The sequence below is a fragment of the Chaetodon trifascialis genome, chromosome 7 (assembly GCF_039877785.1).
Source record: "Chaetodon trifascialis isolate fChaTrf1 chromosome 7, fChaTrf1.hap1, whole genome shotgun sequence".
In the NCBI taxonomy this organism is placed as follows: Eukaryota; Metazoa; Chordata; class Actinopteri; order Chaetodontiformes; family Chaetodontidae; genus Chaetodon; species Chaetodon trifascialis.
This window is the reverse complement of record NC_092062.1, coordinates 17,422,395-17,443,347: the sequence shown is the minus strand read 5'-3', so window position 1 is coordinate 17,443,347 and position 20,953 is coordinate 17,422,395. Positions and strand designations below refer to the sequence as shown.

At 40.9% G+C, this 20,953-nt stretch overlaps 2 protein-coding genes across 3 annotated transcripts; one reads left to right on the top strand and one right to left on the bottom strand.

Annotated features, from left to right (window-relative positions):
- Positions 1–4,199: 4,199 nt before the first annotated feature.
- rundc3b (RUN domain containing 3b) lies at positions 4,200–15,592 on the top strand. Of its 2 annotated transcripts, XM_070966324.1 has the most exons (11): positions 4,200–4,437; positions 9,002–9,117; positions 9,702–9,835; positions 11,046–11,131; positions 11,344–11,433; positions 11,552–11,632; positions 11,910–12,084; positions 12,449–12,606; positions 13,415–13,561; positions 13,965–14,086; positions 14,163–15,592. In XM_070966324.1, the coding sequence occupies exons 1-11, from the start codon at positions 4,343–4,345 to the stop codon at positions 14,306–14,308; spliced, it is 1,350 nt and encodes a 449-aa protein (XP_070822425.1). In that variant the 5' UTR covers positions 4,200–4,342; the 3' UTR covers positions 14,309–15,592. The 2 variants fall into 2 exon arrangements, with proteins under 2 accessions (XP_070822425.1, XP_070822426.1); XM_070966325.1 differs by lacking the exon at positions 13,415–13,561 and having other exon boundaries at positions 4,207–4,437; positions 14,163–15,471.
- Positions 15,585–20,492, bottom strand: slc25a40 (solute carrier family 25 member 40). The gene is made up of 10 exons (XM_070966327.1): positions 20,291–20,492; positions 20,005–20,109; positions 19,171–19,230; positions 18,971–19,077; positions 18,715–18,782; positions 18,289–18,413; positions 17,132–17,415; positions 16,909–16,990; positions 16,444–16,524; positions 15,585–16,353 (listed from the first exon to the last, which is right to left on the bottom strand). Exons 2-10 carry the CDS (start codon positions 20,102–20,104, stop codon positions 16,220–16,222), a joined length of 1,041 nt encoding a protein of 346 aa, XP_070822428.1. The 5' UTR covers positions 20,105–20,109; positions 20,291–20,492; the 3' UTR covers positions 15,585–16,219.
- Between the last annotated feature and the right edge of the window lie 461 nt (positions 20,493–20,953).

Below are 20,953 nucleotides of genomic sequence, written 5' to 3'. Positions count from 1 at the left end.
TCTGTCTGAAGGTGACACAGCCCCTCCACCAGTACACCTCATTAAAATGTGAAAGGTGACAAGGGGAATTTCCCCTTGTGGGACTAATAAAGGTATATTGAATTGAATTGAATTGAATTGAATTGAATTGAATTGAATTGAATTGAATTGAATTGAACTGAATTGAATTGAATTGAAGACTCCATGTCATCCATGAGGTTGCCTGGCAACTCGTGACAATCCAGGAAGTCACTGCATCCGGCCAAGAAATAATCCATAATACTAATATAATACAACCTGTAAAATCACAATGTCTTATTTATATGGTTTGGTTTTTGCACTGATTAAACACAGTAAATTTAAGAGTTATGGGGAGGCAGATTTTTAAAAATTTTTTACATTTTTTTTTTAAATTACCTTTGGACAGAGCCAGGCTAGCTGTTCCCCTCTGTGTCCATTATTTATGCTAAGCTAAGCTAACTGGCTGCTGGCCAAGCAGACAAGTATGAAAGTGGTATACGTTTTTCCATGTAACTATGCAAAATAATAGTTGAATTGATATTAAAGGTGAAAATGTAATTAACACAGAGGGGCCCACCAAAACAGTGGTGGAAAGGAACTATAGGTCTAAATTTATTTCAAACTTATTGCAATAATTGAAAAAATATCCAGTTAGTGCTAATGACGATGATGATTATACAAGATATGATGGCAGTGAGGACAACAGTAAATAACTTTAAAAATGATATTTCTTTTAGGTTGTTGTTTCTTCAATAATTCCCCCGCAGTATATAATTAACATGTCTGTTTAGTTTCATGATATTATAAATACTTGTTATTCATTTCTGTCCATGTGCATAATTTTATCACACATGGTGCTTTATCATACTCTGTCATTTGTATCTGAGGTCAGTTGCTTATTTTGTTCACGTTCGCCTGTAATGTTGTTTTTTTGCAGGCAGATCATCAAAATATTGTAAGGGATCTTTCTTTTCATAAACTCCTGAGATCAAAATGACAAGAGATCTCACAAGAAGTCTCCACTCCCTCCACAGAGAGAGGAGAAAAAGGTAAATATAAGAGCACGTTTGTTCAACAGGTGACATTACTGCTGAGGTGTGTGAGGTGTGTGCATTATGCAAGGTTACAATGTTACCTAAAAGATGAGTCATCTTCAGTCATAAGAGGACAGCACAAGACCACAGGGGAGACACAGATGTCAGTGAATGAGCGGTCAATGCCATCATCATTTTGTAAACCGTGAAAAGGTCTTAACTGAAAGTTTATTTGTTAAAAAGTCGTATTGTATCCATATCTAATCTCCTATTCAAATCTGACCTTGTTTGACCCCTTGACTGAAGTACCATAAAGACAGACCATATATCATTAAATCCTATCTTGTCATACTTGCTCCTTATCTCATACCTTTTACAACTTTTCTTACTGAGTAAGTAATATCACAAGCAAAGTACAAAATATAGACATATTGCATATGAGGAGCTCCTATAGATGTCTTTTATCACAGCATTCTTATACCAAGTTAAAGCAAATCACGTTTCACTTATCACTGTCATATACATAACACCCTGTCTCTGACATCATGTGAAATGCGACTGCTGTGGTTTGTCAGCGGTTTGATTCACTTCTCCTAAAGTGCACACGCTGGCTGCACAGAGGTTAAAAGGCTATGAAACTCAAACCACACACAGTAGATTTATCAGAACACGTGAAGACGCTGCTGCTCTGGTTTGGTGTCCTTCACACACAAGCAAAGTTTCAAATATGCATCCGGTATGAGTTGTTGTCTAAAGAGTTCCATAACCTTTGTCATTTAAAGATGTACATGTGGTGGTGCTGCTAGTCTAAATGACCAAAAGTGAATATTTTTATAATATATTTACAAATGAAAATGAAAATGAAATGAAAAAGACTTTATGGGATATTCAGTGCTGGAAAGTAAGACACATGTACTGTACTGAAGTACAGTTTTCAGTACTCCAATACCTTTAACAGGGATATTTTAATTACTTTCTATTCCACCATATTTATTTGATACTTATAGTTACTTTGCTGACTAAGATTTTTCCATAAAAATACGTATGAAATTCCCATAAAATGTAGTAGCTTTCTACCAGTTAAGCCAGTTGTTGCCAATCCTTTTGGCTTGTAACCCCTCACAAAAAAAGCAGTGTCTTGTTGGAGCACCTTAATGTCACTTTTCACATATAGTATTTATATATATAAGTAAATACACACACACACACACACACACACACACACACACACACACAGACAGACATCAGTGTCACGTTAAACAATGTCAACAACGAGTAATTGTTTCATAAATGAAGACAAGATTTATAACAGGTAATTATTATATGAGCAATAGTGCTGACTCCTCTGTCTTTGCAACCTATTTCCTTGTATTTGGTGGAAGGAAGCAAGGAGTGAGGAGAAGATACAAGTGAAGGAAGCATCAATAGCATAAATTTAATATTAGAGGGAACCAGCCAGAAAGTGTTGTTTTCTCTGAGGCCACCGGATGGCGCTCTCCTCCTTCAAGTTTCAAGATGAATTCACTGACTGTAAAGGCAGTTAAAGGCCCAGTGAGTGATCTAAATGTAAGCAAAGGCGTATATTCAGAGCGACCAAAAACAAAACTGGAACATGGCACAATTCTCACCCTCCTGTTCATCGACAGATAGAAGACGATAGAAAACAACATGCCAGTCCTAATGTTCCCTGATGCTGTGAGAGGTGTGTATATCAGCAGCCTAACGTTTTGTTAACACAGAAGTAAAACAGATCCACATATTTTAATGATGATTAACTGAGAACATTTTGTTAAACCTATAACTCTAAGCGTCAGAAATATGTGACTGCCACATTAACATCACCTGCCTGCTGACACACCGCCTCGAATGTGATGTTGAGGGAGGAAAATAAAAGATACTCAGTCTTTTCTTTCATTTTGTTGGGTGAAGCAGCATTTAATTGCTTGCAGGTGAAAACAGGCTGAATTAAAGTGGCCATGCCATTCACACATGAGATCATGTTCTGTGTATGGATGACAGGCAGACACTCATCCCTTTCTTTCACTGATGACAGGCTCAACATCATCTCCCTCTTCTGCCAGGACCCTCTATTATCAACAACCCCCGTGATTTACAGCATCATAGGACCAGTTGGACACAACATTATTTTACCTTCAAAATAAAAGTAGGCCAAGGATTTGAATCAAAGCCTGTGTTTAGTAGAGTTAAAGACAACAAATCTATGTCATTTGCATGCAAAAAGTGACTCAGCATGGAAAGAGGTTTTTTCTTTTTTCTTTTTCTTTTTTTTTTTTTTTGGATATATTTACTCAGTTAACCAGCAGGGCTGCTCATTTTACTTTCTGTAAATTATAATTTGCTACATTATCAAACACAATTTCCACATTGCAGGAAATTATTGTACAAAAGTCCTCAATTTATTATTATTATTATAGCAAAAAAAAAAAAGAGATCAGGATATCACTACCAGCATTGGATCAGTGTGTGTGCATACACAATGTATTTTTAAATCACACAGCATGAGCTGCATCTTCCTTAAAAATTCTACAAATTGTATATTTTTTACCCATTTTAATGCTCAGGTCGCTTATTTTTTCTGTCATCTCATGAGAAACTTAAATGCATTAATAACAAAAAATTTTGTCTAATATGAACTAATTTCAGTTTTCAGTTATGCTAGTATCTTTAAGTTGTTTGCCTCCTGACTGAACTATATATTCATATGAAAAGGCCTTCTCTACCAGAGGCCTGGGACTTTCAGGGTTCTGCACAGTATCTTAGCTGTTCCCAGGACTGTACTCCTCTGCTCAGAGACCTCAGCTGTTGCACCTGTAATCAGCTGGATCCACTCTCACACTTTATGGATCACAGGCACTAATGTGCCTATCACCATTAGGACCACTTTGGACTTCACCCTCCACATCTGTTCCAGTTGTGGTGGTGGTGCTTCTCCACCTACTTGTGCACCTTCTTTGTGATGCTACTGTCAGTGGGGACAGCATCAAAAATGCCCTCTTCTGCTCTCGTCAATCACCACAGCATCTGGTTGGTTAGCCAGCAGCAGGCCCACACACGCACGCTTTTGTCTGTATATGTAGTAGCTGCCATACAAGCTTTTATTTTGAAAGTACCACCCGGAAGTCTTGTAATATTTGACTTGACAAAGGTTTCTGTTGCACCCCTCCTTCCTTCAGCTGAGCAGTGTGTTTCTTTGAGGTGACGGAGACAGCTGTTCCTGCCCTGGTGCAAAGGGAGCGGAGCGGGGACTGCGCACCGCCTCCGGCCGCAGCCACGGACACGGGACGGGGATGGCGTCGCTCGGCGTGGGGCTGCATCTCATCCGTAAGCGGGGAGCGGGCAGGAGCGCCGCGGTGGAGAGGAGGAACCTGCTCACTGTGTGCAGGTGGGAATTCCTCACACTGTTCTTTCTTCTTGATGACAGGGAGGGTGAAACAGCGTCTGCTTCTGACGGCAGATTTGTTAATTCATAATACCAGAGACGCGTTTGTTTGAGGTTATCTTGACTGCATACTTGTTTAAAAATATGACTTCATCTGCATACAAAAGAAAGTCATTCTGTGCTTAATATTACTGGAAAAGATATCAGCTGTCTTACTTTAGGTAAATGCCACAATGTTGTGTATTTTGTACATTAATAATCTCCTCCATTCACTCACTCACACACACACACACACACACACACACACACACACACACACACACACACACACACACACACACACACACACACACACAAAACAAAAAACGAAAAACAAGCCCCCTTAAAACAATGCATTTCATTTTTAATTACCCCCATAATGAAGTCAGTGTGGGATTAAGGCCAGGGTTTTACAAATACTGAGGCCAGAGTCCAAATTCCTCCATCAAAACCCCACCCCCTTGAAAAGAAAATGGATTTGCCATCAAAAACAATTCCTAAAATGTTCTGCTTTTGGATTGTTTAGTCCCTTAGTGACGTTTTAAGGACGGTTTACAAGGAGTATAATTCAAGTAGATAAACACCAAGTGCTTTTTTTTGTTAGAACTTTTTGCCTCAAACTGAAATGTCGATATTTGGAGTATAGAAAGCACTGCATAAATAGGGTATTTTTTGCAGAATATGGGGTAGATATTCCCAAAAACAACAGTGAGGACATGACCTTGCTATCCTGCATTTATAAATGATAAGCAGAGCAACAAATATGGAGCATGGCAGCAGCGTAGACAGATGCTGACGTGTGCACACATGTCGCCTGCCTGTTTTCCCTTCCTCTTTGTGTCAGTTGACATGAAAAGCTCCCTGCTCTGATTATTGATTTGTGGTCCTCTCTCTGCTGTGGCAGATGTCAGTTAACTACTGACAGTCCCTGTGGTGCATTTGAGTGGAAAGAGGGCCAGACAAGTGGGAAGATAGTGGAGGTGTAGTTCTTTATTTTTGGACTGAGAAAGTGTAATATTTCAGAAAACAAACTGATAACACACCACCTGGTGTCTGCGCAGCCTTTCTGGGGATACGTCTTACAGTTTAGAAAATAAAATGATCAGGCTTCAGGTGTTCTTGGCACGCCTACCTCCATTAATGTCATTTGAAACAGATGTAAAGAGAGAGCAATTAGACACAGGTTCTCCTTGCTGACCAGTCTGGTCCTCTTGTGCCTGTTTCTGCCTCCGCACCAGCCTTCAACTGGCAGGCTGGCACAAGTGGAGGAGGGAAAAGAGTGAGAAAAGGGCTGGCAAAATGAATGAAGAGAAGAAATTAAAGAAGAAAAACTGAGGAAATTAACTTTTTGCATACATTTTCCTTTTAGGTAGCCTCAAAGCTGTCAGAATCATCTTCTAGACTGTGAGACAGTATCTTGTGAAGCTGAAATTACTCAGTTAATCGGTGATTTCAATCATTTTTTTTATTGCAAAAATACCAAATTGTCACAAGTTCCAGCTTCTCAAAGGTGAGGATTTGATGTTTTTGTTCTATATGATAGTAAACTTGATATCTAGGACAAAACAAGCAATGAAATTCTTATTGGGAAATTTGTTTTATACTGTTTTTCTGATATTTTAATGGACAATGATTAAACAAGAAAAAACAGTCAGACTAATCAATATAGTTTGCAGCCCCAGTAACATTTATATTCTGCATTGGCTCATTACAACTCTTTATTTAAACGACACAGTGCTGATATACAGTGTTGGGTGCCTTTGAAACTTGAGGATGTTAAGTAGACTTTGAAGTTCACTGGGTTTGAACAAGGCTTGTCTGCACAGTGTGAGTGTGTATCGACTGGTTTGCCGGCAGGATGCTGCTTGTTTCTGGGTTTAAGCTTTCAGAAAAGCATAGATCGCTGCTGGAAGTAGACTCTAATGTAGCTGCTGCAGTAGCCTTGTTTGTTTTTTGTTTTTTTTTAATGTCACGTTCTTTAGATGCTCTTTTCTGTTTAGGCTGTGCTGATCGACAGCACTTCCAGTTAGATATATTGTCTACTTTTGTGAAGATGAAATTCTGGAGGAGTGAAAAGAAACCAAGAAAAGTTATTTTCCACATTGAAGGTTTGAGAAGCATATTACAATTATTATTCTTATTGTTATTAATACAGCTAAAAAAAATCCTCATTGTATGTATTTGAATTATAAATGCATAAGTAAGAGACATGTACTGAATTGAGAAGTGTTTGACTTGATTTGTTTGTAAGTGATGTGAAGAGCCAAAAATAATCAGTCCACATTTTCTTTCTGTACATGTGTACGCCGTGTGTTTTGATACTGTAATAAATGTCATGCAGCCTGTTTTTTTTAAAGCCTTCCTTGCTGAAATAGACACTTTTTTACATTGACTACTTGGGAGGAAAGCTGGAGACCCTGATTCACCTGATGCTCTGAGGTTTGTGAGGCTCTTTTTCACAGCTGACATCTGTCACAGGGGGAGAAGCACAGGTGCCGGCTAATAACATCAACGGTGGCTCTGCTGTAGTCAAGTATCCGAGAAAGCCTAAATGGAATTCAGCCACCGTCAGTCTTATTGTTTACACCTGTGCTTTTCCTCTTGCCACATGTCCACATGTCCTCTGTCTCAGGAGCCAGTGTCTCGTTCACTGTTTGAAGGCTTAAAATGTTCATTTTGATGGTTTCACGTCATGAGTCTGTGGATGCCAGTAACTTCTCTCATTCATAAGCACCACGCAGAAAACAGATCATTCACCTTTTTTTTTTTTTCAATTATTGTTGTCAGTTGCCTGGCAACAGGGCTGTCACGACTTCAACGCCAATACTGTTTACTCGACTTCTCATGTTGAAAACACAACCTGAGGAGTTTCCTTTGAGTGTGGCGTAAGTTAAACCAGCTGTGTGGGTGGACAGTGTTGTGGATATTTCGAGGCTTTAAGGACCTCTTAAACATCAGGCTGTCTGACCTGACTGGGACTCTTCATTCAGGCCAGATCAATCGCTTTGTGTTATAACACTGAAATATTTCTAATTTAGTCTCTGACACTTGTTGAAGTATTTTTTATTTTGAAAAAGTCAATTGTATTTTAAATTTCTTGCCCAACATATAAGTGTGCTTTAGAAATAAATACTTTACATATTTTACAGCTTTCAGTCAAACTTTATTTATATCACTCCATTTGAGTAATGCACACCTAAACAACCAAAAAAAGGGGGGGGGGGTTAATTGAATAAATAAAAAAAAAAAAAAAAATTCACAGTGATACACTTTCCATAGCAGAATACTGTACGTGTGTTGTCCCTGTCTCAGATTATTTCAGGATGTCGGGTTTTCTCACACTGACTAAGTGTTGCAGTGTTGGTTTTCCACAGTGAAAGTTAATATGCGTGATACGTGATTTAAAAACTCTGCCCTTATTCATGGAAACAAGCTGAACTCCATCAGTTTTCGCCTTCATTCACAGCAAGCGCTCACTCTCCGGTCACCGTGCTGCTAAGCAACGCGAGAGTGATATGAAGTCAGATTATTTAGCTGACATTAAGCGCTGCGCACAATTTGGCAGAATCTTCGGAACAGACAAACACACACCGACACACACGGCAGCCTTGCCCATTAACTCCCCTTCCTGTCTAATTAGTTGAAATCAGATTACAGTCGGTCGTTGCGCATGGCTGTGATAGTAGCAGCATATTATGACTGTTTTTTATCACAGGAGATTCATGCAAGCCTTGTTACAACTCTGGAGACCAGACGTGTTTATTTTTCTTGCATCATGATTTCAAAGTTAAAGAGTAAGAAAATAAACATCCATCCATCCATTATCTATACCGCCTATCCCTTTCGGGGTTGCGGGGGGCTGGAGCCTATCCCAGCTACAATGGGCGAGAGGCGGGGTACACCCTGAACCGGTCGCCAGCCGATTGCAGGGCCACATGCAAGGACAGACAAACATTCACACTCACACTCACACCTACGGACAATTTAGAGTCATCAATTAACCTAATGAGCATGTTTTTGGTCTGTGGGAGGAAGCCGGAGTACCCGGAGAGAACCCACGCATGCACGGGAAGAACATGCAAACTTCACACAGAAAGGCCCCGTCTGACCCGGGGATCGAACCGGCAACCTTCTTGCTGTGAGGCACACGCACTACCTGCTGCGCAAGAAAATAAACATGTTAATTAAAATGATTCTTCTTTGTGCTTTTGGTGAACTGTACATTACTGGTCTGAGTGTGTCTTTGACATCATTCAGTCTGGCTTCAGACAGGAATAAAGAAAGTACTTTATCATTGTGGACGCTTAAAAGTCGGCGTACAAAAAGGGGGATGGGTGCCTCACATGCTTAAAGGGATACTTCCATGAAAGTTGGGGGACTCACACGAGAGGTAAATGCATGTAAAGCTCCATGCAGCCTTTTTCTTTTAGATTAATAATCTCTGAGAACAAGATGATAGCCCTGTAAGTAAATCTGGTAAAAATACACTGACTTTAACACCAGTGTGTACATCTTCTCCTGTGTTCAGGTTTTCAGTGAAGACGCTGCTGGACCGCTCCTGTTTTGAGACAATAGATGACTCCTCCCCAGAGTTCGTTAACTTTGTCTCCATCCTGGAGCACATCCTCAGCCATCGACTCAAAGGTGAAAACATAAGCAACCCTCCTCTCACCCACATGCATACGAAAATACACTTTAAACATGCAGGTAACTCACCCAGTCACATGAGTATCTAAACTGCAGCATGCAATGCTGTTTTTCTCACACTTTGCCTTTATTTGATAGGAGAAATGAGCAGAGGATGTTGTGGTTATGTGTGTCTTTATATTGCCAACCCATCAAGACACAGCAATATGCAAATCTGTAATGTGAAATTGCAGTGACTCATTGGTTGAGATAACCATGGGCATCCCATTTCCTGTTAATGAGATTACTGTCAAGTGTGTGGACATTGCTGGAAAATATTATCACACCGAGTATGTTCTTATTTTTCTTAAACCGTAGACTGAAAACCAGTCCTGACCATTAAAGATCAGCATTTGATGTCTCCACTTCTGGAAAGTTGGATTTCTCTCTTGTTTCTACATTTTTTTTTTCAACCACAAAACTTAAGTCCAATGAGTGCACAATTCATGTCACTTCAGTGTAATTTCTGGTGAACAAAGCCCTTCAAGAGCAGTATGAATGAAGCTTGGAAAAACCTCTGTTTCCTCTTCTTTTTCTCTCAGGTCAGACCACTTGGTTTGGCTATGAGACTCCTCGGAGTTTCTGGGATTACATAAAAGGTGCCTGCAGCAAAGTCCCTCATAACTGCATCCGAAGCATCGAGAGCATGGAGAATATACGATCATCGAGCGCTAAAGTGAGGATAAAACTGTCCTGGGATTAGATTTAATTACCTTAGCAGCATGGAAGAAAATGACTTCAAAACAACAGAAGGTCTAATACAAACAGAGCATTTGATAAAAAAGAAAGATATAAACAATATCTTGTACTTTGCTGAGCATCCTCTGCTGTGAGTCCAAACGTATCCTGACCCACAGCACACACATAATGCAGTCAGCCATTTGTGATTGCTGCTTACTTTGCATTATCCCATTATTGTATTATAAAAGAACAAAGGGAACATGGTGAAGAAAAAGTTAAGAACACACATGCTCATAAAATGTGACTCAGTTTTACTCCGCCGGCAAAAGAGCAAACAACTGGAACTAATATAAAACACCCCCGTCACACATGCACGCACGCACGCACGCACACAAACACACATAGGAACAAGGAATTTGACTTCCATAGTGGTAAAATAAACATATCACCACATACATACATACATGTACATACAAGTAGATGGAAGAAACAGCTGTACCGACAGTATGAATATATGTAAAGAGTAGTGACCAACAGCATACAATGTCTATATACAAGTCAAGTATTCTGCAGATTGTAAACAGAAATACTGCAAAGGAATACAGATAGAAATGATGATGTTGGCTTTTCAATACATTTTATAGGATTATCAGTCATGAGACCTGTCGAGCATACAAATTATTTTCTGAGCTTTTTAATCAAAGCATTAAAAATACCAGCAACATTTTAAATGGTTAACAGTCATTGCATCGAGGCCTTTTATTTGCTTTATGAGCCCTCAGCAGCTCAGTTCTGCCCATGTTTGAGGCTTTTGGGAATGTCTGTCTGTCAGTCCACCGCTTTGGTCCTGACTGAGATATCTTCACTGTTGGATGGATTGCCCTGAATTTTGTACCTGCATTCATGTTTACTTCAGGATGAATTCCAATAAATTTGGCAGCACCATCACCAGGTCAAAATGTACATTTCTCCACTACTTTTTGTTTATGACCACACCCCAGCTATGATGTTAGCATGCTAACACTCTAAACTAAGATGGCAAACATCGTCACTGTGAACATGCTGTTGTTAGCGTTTAGCCAGAGCAGCTGGCCTGGCTGTACACATTCTACAATGTTATCCTGTATATCCTGTGTCAGTGGTTGTCTTTTAAGTGATGTTAGCTTCCACAAACAGCTCAGTGTTACTGGTATCTCTCTCTGCAGGGCAGGGCATGGATCAGAGTGGTCCTGATGGAGAAAAGATTATCAGACTACATCTCATCTGCACTGAGGGACTTCAAAACGACCAGGTCCTCATGCGGCGCTCATATGCTGCACACACAATTTCCCTGTCAGCCAAATCAAGTGAAGGGTCTCTCCCTCATCAGTGTGCTGCAGAATAACTGACGTCTTGTGACTGCACCTGTCTGCCCTACTTTTTCTTAAATTCCCAGTCAGTTGACTAGATCTAGAGGAGCGTGAGCTGAATTAATAATAACGTGTGCACATGTGTTCACTGTAGGAGGTTTTACGAGGACGGAGCGATCATGCTGGGAGAGGAGGCCGGGCTGTTAGCAGACACACTCATCGGACTCAACACCATCGACTTCAGGTACCCATCATGTTGTGCTCCTGCTTTCTCTCCCTGTTGCACAGCCAATGTATGGCACAGCTGTAAATCTGGTAAAAGAAGAGACCTTTTGATTTTCCATCCCGCCTTTTGTCCACAGCTTCTGTCTGAAAGGAGAAGGTGTGGACGGCAGCTGCCCTGCCGTGATCGACTACACGCCTTATTTGAAGTTCACTCAGAGGTATATGAGGTCAAATATTGTATGAAGTCAGCAGTTCTCACCCAGTGCCTGTGTTTTTTGTCCTGTGAGTTTATTAGATTTTATTTAAGCACCATGCACTGGTCAAATAGCCTGCGTCTCCTCGTGTGGAGGCAGAGTTAGACGTTACAGAAGCATATTTATTGTGATTTACATGACATTTACATGGCTGTGTCCTGTAGATTTGTGAAAAATCATATCAATATTTGAACTCTGAAAGAGTGTACTAATACGAGACCCGCGCTGGTTCCCTGTGCAGCGCGGACAGCATCAGCAGCGACGAGGAGGAGATGAGGACTATGGGGAGCAGCGGCAGCGAGAGCAGCACCCCCGACAAAATGGCCACCGCCGCCTCCATCTTCACCGAGCAGAGCAACTTGGTCAGCAAGTGCAAACGCTTTGAGCAGAAGTATCGCATGGCGCTGGAGCAGAAGGTAGCACCTTTTTGTGTATGTGTCTGTGTAATGCTGCTGTTATTTTTGGATGGTAATATATGCCAATGTGGCATTTCCCTTGATATCTGCATAGTAATTACAGGCTTGAATTGTGAAATGCCAGAAATTATCTTCTGTGATGACGAACACTGCTTGATGTTATTTCTTACATACACAACATCTCTAATGTTCCCTCCCTCTGTGGCTTACTGACTGCTGCCACAGTCTCTTCTCTCCGGTTACTTCACTTGCTTTGAGCCAAAACAAAGAATTCAGACGTGTAATTCAAACAGCAGTGCCCCCATGGCAGTAAACAAGCAAATAAAAACCCGTGCGTGTGCTTGTGCGCATGTGTTTGTCTCAGGGTTACCTGGAAGAGCTGGTCCGACTCCGAGAAGCCCAGCTGTCAGAGGCGGTGTCTCATAACAAAGCTCTTCAGCAGAGCCTAGCAGACGCACACCTCTCCCACACACTGGAGAAAGAACAGCTTGAGTACGTCATACTGGAACTACAGGACCAGCTGTAAGTTCAGGACCGACCCCGTGTGTGTGTGTGTGTGTGTGTGTGTGTGTGTGTGTGTTTGTGAGGTTGCTGATGATAAGGCGGAGGGGACTTTGCAGCAGATCCAGCTGTGAATTTGACATTCAGAACGCAGCAAGAAGCCTGGAGGTTGCAGGTGGTTTGTTATTTCTGTGTTGTTGAATCAATCACAGTGAGAGCTGCTTTTAGCCAAGAGGAAAAACTGCATCAGCGCTGTGTCTTCCCATAAATGCTCCAATCAGCGAGAAAACGCTTTCTCAGTTTGACCACTAATTCAATGTTGGCTCCAAAGTCTGTCGAGGGGATTTGTGTCACGATCTTTGGAAACGAAGCAGCAGTCTCAAGCCGCTGTGATGAGTCAGTGGATGTTTTCAAATGCAAATGGAGTGAAAAAGCAAAGTGACATGAAGGCGCTCAGACAGAGAGATGCTGCGACAGTGACTAAAGTCAGGGGAACTGTGGCGACGACAGTGTGGGAGGAAAATGTGCAGGTGAAAGTGTGATGAAGAGATCGTTTGATATTTAAAGTAATGATGGATGTGGCAGATTGACTGCGCGTGACAATATGAGGCGGGTTTATGATTTTATTATAGAGGACGAGGTAGCCGTTTGTAGCCTAACTGATGCAGTATTTCTGAGACCGATACTCATGCGTGCTCACGATAAGTTTGCTAATAAATTTATCTTGTTAGGAATTAAATTAGGAATGAATTATCTTGTTATCTCGAGATGAGAAAGCTTGTTTTCTTGCTATAACGGGTCAATTTATCTCGCTGTCTGTTGTCTTTAGGACAGTGCTGAAGAACAACGATTTGCGGTCCAGACAAGAATTGACAGCCCATCTGACCAATCAGTGGCCATCTCCCGTTGCCTTGGATGCAAACGCCGTTGCCTTGGACACGCTGCTGTACAGAAAGAGCACGGGACAGTGGGAGGAGTATGTAGATCAGTTGACAGCCTCCAGGTTTAGTTTGGTTATGCTCGGGGCTGCAACTAATCGTTAACTAATTAATTTAATTGATTGGAAAAATATGGCGAGCTGGGATCCACTGCAGCAACAAGAAGGAGATCAGTGATGTGTTGTCTGTAAAGATATATTTACAATAGATTTGAAGATAAAATTGTTTTGGTCCGACTCACAGTCTAGACCCCAACATATTCAGTTAATAAGAAAACCAGCAAATCATCAATTTTGTGAATCTGGGACAAGCAAATGTTTGATATTTTTGCTTCTTGAATTACTTTACAAGCTACAAATGAATTGTAAAAGTGGCAGTTGGTTCATTTTCTGTTCTCGTTTTGTGTGTGTGACCTTCACTGAGCCTCTGTCCTTTTTGCAGGAAGAGTTTCCAGAGTCTGGAGCAGCTGTCGGCAGACATGAGCCTCTCCCAGACTTCTCTCGAACCGTCACACGCACTGAGTCTGGAGGCCAGGCCGGCCGGCACACACTGGCCCCGCCAAGGTACGTCTCCTCCTGAACGAGGGCACTCTTGTCCAAGAAGGTCTCCCCTTTGATTCATGTGCACTCTGTCGCTCAGGTAAAGAGGAAACTCCGTCTCTAAGAGGTCTGTGTGGCTCCCTGACATCAGTCGCCAGCTACAAGTCTCTGGCCAGCCTGAAGTCCAGCGAGTGTTTGGCCAGTCCTGCAACAGAGGTCAGCAGCCCGGGCATCACCCCTTCATAGGGAATGGGAAGCTAAACAAGGGCCAGACAATCCAGGAACTTTCTAAATGTACGTGATGTTGATTTGTAGTTGTTTATGTTCTGTATGTGGAGCCCAGAGCTTTAACAGATGGAAGTCAGGTTTGCGAGGTGAGAATCAGGTGTAGCACATGCTTTGAATTGTGTTAAAACTCAGCTCCAACAGGCTGAATTATGTCTTATTTATGTACCTTTCAGCTGAAACATCCCGACTCTTCATAGAGGATCTCCAGCTGTTAACTTTGTCAATTTGTGTTTAAATTATTTTCTTTTGTTGGTGTTTTTTATCTGTGGAGCATCAGTTTTTCCCCTTTCTTGGGAATAACTAAATAGAGAGTTGATCTAAGAATTACCATGTCGCTTTACAGAGTTGAGGAGACAGTGAAGAGTAAGTGTTTTCACCTGTCGAAGGAGATCATAGCATGCTGAAAATACTGACTGTAGAGCAGAGTTTAGGAGGTAACACAAACTGCTTAAAGCCTCAGTCAGTGTTTAGTCTCTTGTCACTGCAAATCATTTCCTGTAGTTGAAAGGGTCCTTTATTATCTCATGTGCTGTTACTGCTGCCACTGAATCCTTCCTATTAGTTTTTCTTTATAATAGTGATTGTGCCTCCACTTTTGTCAGATCATGTCATCACAGTTTAACAGGATGTCCTCTCACATGTTGTTCTTAGGTGTCAATTTTCTTGCACTTTTTAGAAAAAAATTCTATGTTGTGCATAAAGCAGTATTACGTGGTTTTGTTCTCAGGTAATGATCACTATGAGTAATATTCACCTTCAGTTCTGGGTTTACTTTAAAGGTCAGCTTTCTCAGACAGACTATAGTTATTATTCCCTTTAATTATTCAAATGCAGTATTTCAATGGCTAGTTACCACAAATGGATTATTCCTAAAACTCTGAATAATGATCTGTTATCTTTCAACAGATATTTTGAGAATGAGGAAACAAGTGTATTCGCAGACTATCCGTATAATGTAATCATATTATCGGTGACTAGCCATGTACCTCAATGGAGAACTCATGACTTTGCCTTCAGCTCGTTCCAGCAGCCATTTGCACAGACATACAGCAGAGGTTTTATTGGATTTGTTTGCCTTTTTATCCTTTGTTTTGAATAAACTCCACTAACGCAACAGTGAGAATATGATCGTGGTATTTACCTTTCCTCTCCCGCAATGAACAGGTGTGGCGATAAAGCTTGTGTAAAGTCAGTGAATGAAAAGAATTTCCACAGAAAATCAAGTCTGTGTATTCAACACTTGAGACGTCACATCCTCAGAGTTTAATTGAGTCACAGTCTTCTTCCACAGTCTCATGTCAAACTGAAGAAAACACTCATAGCTTTACACTCAGTGGCATGAAATTGGCTTTTTGTGCGTGTTTGTCTCCCTGTCACACACACATATTCACAGGTCACAGGGAATTACAGTGGAAGTGCAAAAACATCTCTGTGTTGGGGGATAAACTGACTTGGTGTGCCACACAATGGAATAAAATAGACATTAACCTTACATCTCTAATGTAAGGACTTCAGGCACAATGCACATGATCCCAGTGAAACAACCACAGGAGGGACCTGGAGAATTACACATTACTAATCAAACCATGGCTGCCATCTGCTGGCTGATAAATGCATCAACAAGCATGTGATCTAATTTCTTTTCACACATGATCTAAAACAGTGAAAATAAAAACAAAAAATATTTATAAATAATACTAAAAAGCATTAAACATAAACTTGATTATCTATGATACCTTGTAATGCAGTAATTTGTCTTTCATTTCCATGTGTGATTGTGTTTTTGGCAACATGAGCCTTTTCCTTCCAGGTGTAGTCGAGCAGTAGCTGCTGTGGTTTTTGGTTTGGAGAGAAATGACAGGAAACGTATCAGGTGTTGCTGGTCTGCAGAGGCCCGAGCATCCTCTCCTGGTTGTGTTTCCGGAAAAAGGCCTTTCCAGACTCGTATGTGCTGATCATAATGGCACAGGCCGGGGCCACTTTGATCAGCCTGGGGAGGAAACCTGGCAGAGAGGCAACAGATAAGAGGAGTGATTACGCAACATGTCGTTACATATCTTTAATGATTCACAAACTATCACAAAAGTACGTACCTGCGAACAGTCCCCTAAAGCCGTCCTGTGCCACAATCCTCCTCATCACACTGATGGTGAAGGAGGACCCCGGACTGGACACTGAGACGACAACAGGAAACGTGAAATGACACATTAACCTCTGACCGCGATGAATACAGTTTCAGTCATGTAGACCTGTGGCTACCAAATGTTTGTCTGACCTAATCCTACAGGCCTGTCAGATGAGCTCAGGAACACTCATTTCCAAATGTGTTCATTTTAACTAAATGTGAACTACTTAACCCCCTTTTTCCCTGAAGTGCCTTTAATGTAGAAAAAATGATCTTATTCCACGCTAACAGCATCATGTGTAGGTGTTCTGTCGGCCTTGTCCAACTCCTTACACAGCCACCCCTGGTTGGGAAGCCACTGATGTGCAACATTTGACATCTTTAAGAGCATTTTATACTTAAATTAACAATGTAGAGTTACTGCCATAATTACAGTTCTTTGCTTGTAGCTCTCCCAGCTCCACCTGCCGTCTCGTTTTAACGACATCAAAAGGTAACGTCACAACAGATGCAAACTGAAAGAAACAGAAATATGTATTAATCACTACATTCATTATTAGATCACCATTTACTTATGAATTGTGATATTTTCTGTCAAGTTAATCAAGAGCCTCATCTACAGGTTGAAAAGCTGAATGCTGTGTAGATGCACTTACAGAGCCAGACAGCGCTCCAGATATGAAGGTAATGGTAAACGTGGGCTCTCTGGTGTTATACCGTTCACACAGCCAGGTCTTGGTCCTCTCGTAGTTGTACCAGTACATGGCTGAGAAGGGCACGTCTCGTAAGAGGGTGGGCCCCAAGCCCCGCCACAGAGACCACCAGCCCTCTGACTGCACTGCAGAGCGGATGCAGTTAGTCAGCTCCCTGTACGACTGCTTCTGAGACTGCAGCTTTGTACGGATCAGCTCCAGAGGACTGATCACCGTCGCTGAACCCACTGATGAATGCAGACAGAAAAAACACAAAGGGAAAAGTTCAAAACACAAACAGGTCAGGTATAAATGATGCTTAGAGTTTAAAAAGCTGAATCCATTTTTCAGTTTGGTGGAGCATTTTAGTTGAAAAGATTGATGTATCTCTTCATTAATCATTGTCAAGAACATTGCAATCATCCTCACCTGCTTTGCTTTATTAAATCTGTTTTTAATAACTGCTCATGGGCAGTTATTAAAAACAGATCCGAATCAAGTCTGGGTCAAAATGTGTCAGACTACATTTTTCAAAATCAAATCTAGTGTAGGATGAAAACACAGATACTCAGGGCTGTAGGGCAAAAAGTATGAGTGGCTGCCCATGAAAAGTAATCTGGAGGTGAAACCATCCGTGTTATTAAAATACTGTCATAAGTTAGCCATGCTGGAATGAACTCATACTCGAATGACTAAAAAGATTTTTGTTAAACACATATTTTCCATTCTGTAAACAATAATTGAATGCAAGTGATCAACACAGTTAGTGCATTTTATTTGGTTGCCTGTCAATGGGGTCATATCCCCTTTGCCATCTCTAGTTGCTATAACTTCCAGGGAAACACTGGATGATATGTCAGAAGTTGGTGAATATGACTAAACATAACATTGAAAAAGACTTCAGTCAGGTCACATCAGGTAGATTTTTACTGGAGTGCATTTTGGTAATGAAGACAACACTTGAAGACTTCATCAAACTGCGTTTTTTGTTATCATTCTGACAGAGAGACCCCTAGAAGCAGAAATTTCATACTGAGCAGTTTAAAGCTTGTAACACTATCCACTGTGAGAGCTGGAGATCAGTCCTGTACTCTTCAGTGATGCAACAGCAGTCAACTCACCTCTAGCTAAAGCTCCGGCCACAAGAGGAGCCTCCTGAGCGTGGTTTCCCATCCTGACACTCAGTGCCGCGCACAGCTGGTCGTAGCATGTGAAGTAGATCATTGTAGCTGGGACTGCCATCACACTTGAGATAGCACAACCAGAAGGTACATCAAAAGTCCATCAAAAAGTCAACCACAAACACAACACTGATAAATTAATGAGCATCATGATTTACTTAACATAAATCAATATTTGGTAATCAGCCTTCAAGAAAACCTGAGGTGGTTTGCCACTAACTTCAAACAAAAGCACCTTTAGTGAAGTGCATCAGCCACAGGCCAAACAACTGTTGACCTACTGCATTTGCAGGATAACTCTGCTTTAAGAGGAGAGCAGGCAGAATGAAGAGGGACTAAGAGACACACAGACGACTTCGCACTCACAGGGTTGGAGGCAGACCGCTCCATAAAGCCTTTACTCCCTCACAGCGTATGATCTTGACAAAGGCATCCTGCAGAGATGCAGAGTAGAGTTAGTACAGGAGTTAGTGCAGCACGCACGCACGCACGCACGCACGCACGCACGCACGCACGCACGCACGCACGCACGCACGCACGCACGCACCTTTTTAAACCTTTCTATTTAATTTTGAAATAGAACACTGAATGTTGATATGCAATATGTATGTGCAATTTTTACCAGCGTGCCATTGAAGCGACCGGGGGCTTTGTACCAGGCCTTGCTGTTGCCATTTTCACACACACATAAGTGGTCCATCAGTCCATTGCAGTAGACGAAGCATTTCCCTGAAAGATATTTATAAAGTCACACGTGGTCATCGAACATTTACTGTATTAATGAACACAATACTAGACTAATGCAGTTCACATTCATTATACCTTTAGGGAAGGGATTTTTCTGTGCTTGCAGTCTGATTTTCACAACATCCAAAGGTGTGACTGAAAAAAGCAAAAACAAGTCAAGACACTAAGAACACTGTTAACAATGTTAGTAAATGTGAGGTTTTCTGTGTAAAAGACACCAAAACACCAATTCTTGTTGTATGTATTTGGATTATTAGTGAAGTGTGTCGTGTGAGGTAAAACGTGACGTGACAAGAATTTTCAGAAGCAATTTTTTTTTCTCTACAATTGAATACAATAGAATTAATTAATGCTAAAGAATAAACCAGTAGCCTGATTTTAGGATTATTCATTTACATTTCAAGTGTAATGGAAATGGAAATGTTCAGGCAATATATAAATATATTAATGAACATGTATTTGCAATCGGACTTGTAATAGACAACATCCCTGCAATAAATTCCACCTTCATGAAGGTTATAGCGTTCAGTTTTTGTTGAAACTGTTTTAGAGAAGTTCATGGTGATTTTGGAGGCTGTACTTTGTGGAGCTGTTGAATGAGAGAGGTGTTTTTCTGAGAGACACTTACACTCTTAAAGTATTTACATAAAACGTGACAAGTCAACCACAGTGTAGTAGGCTACTGTATGAGGCTGGATTAGCTTTAGCCAGGTGTCCCTTATAAATTTATATTTGTAAGTTCAATTTCAAAATGTACTGAACTGAGTAGAAACCAGTGACTAACTGGAAGAAAAGGCAAATGTTGTGTTGCATCACATGAGCTAAAACAAGTAAAATCACCAGCCTAGTTCTTCCAAAGGAAACGACTACAACAGGACCATCTGTCATGTGTTAGTCAGGGTGTCTCACCAAACAGAGATGTGAGGATTGCTCCAGAGCAGGACGCCACCATCTGCTGGAGTGGAGTAATGTCACCTCTGGCGGAGGAAGCAGGTCTCTGGCCACTCATACTGTCTTTTTAAAACACAGAGTTCGACATTACGTTTTAATTTGTATGTTCGTTATCATGTATACAAGAACTTTTTTTTGCTAAAAGAGCTATTTAGCAGCCACAGAAACGCTGGTTTTGGTTTCCTCCCAGGTACTCTATCATAACATGTCAAAGGTTATCGAATTAGTTTAGCTAACTTCCTACCTGCTAAAGCGCCTCAACGACAGCGAAATCTTCCACGAACACACATTCCACTCAGGTGTTTAGTGTCCCGACAGGTTGACAGCTGCTGCTGTCCTAGACTCTCTTAGAGGAGTGCATTAATTAAACACGTGTGTATGATCAGGTCTTGTAACCCCAGCTAGCTAGTCAGTTTACAGAGCAAACATATGATGACATGTTATGCAATATTCATTTCGGCGAAGCACATTCTTGAACTTTTCAAAATTACATGTTACATTCTATGCAATAAATTATATTATAACATATAGACCAATACTATATAAACTGTTTTTTTCGAACTGAAATACATTTTCAATATAGTTATAAGGTATATCTATTTATTTATGTGTTTTAAAAAATGTGGAAACATCACATTTCAACTTTAAGAGAGCATTTACCTATTTTTGAGGTTGCCAGGTCTGAAGAGTTCCCGTACTACTCCTCCATTTCTAAGTTTCTCGAAGATATGGAAAGGATGTAAAGTTTATCAACGCCAGACAGTTTATACTCAAGAATAATCTGAATTTATGTAACTGTGAAACTTTTATGTGTCAAAATTCGGAACTTTATGTTTTTAAACTTGTTAGTGGTTAGGTTGCTGGAAAGGCTCAAACATGGCAACATAAATTTCATCTGCCATTGGAT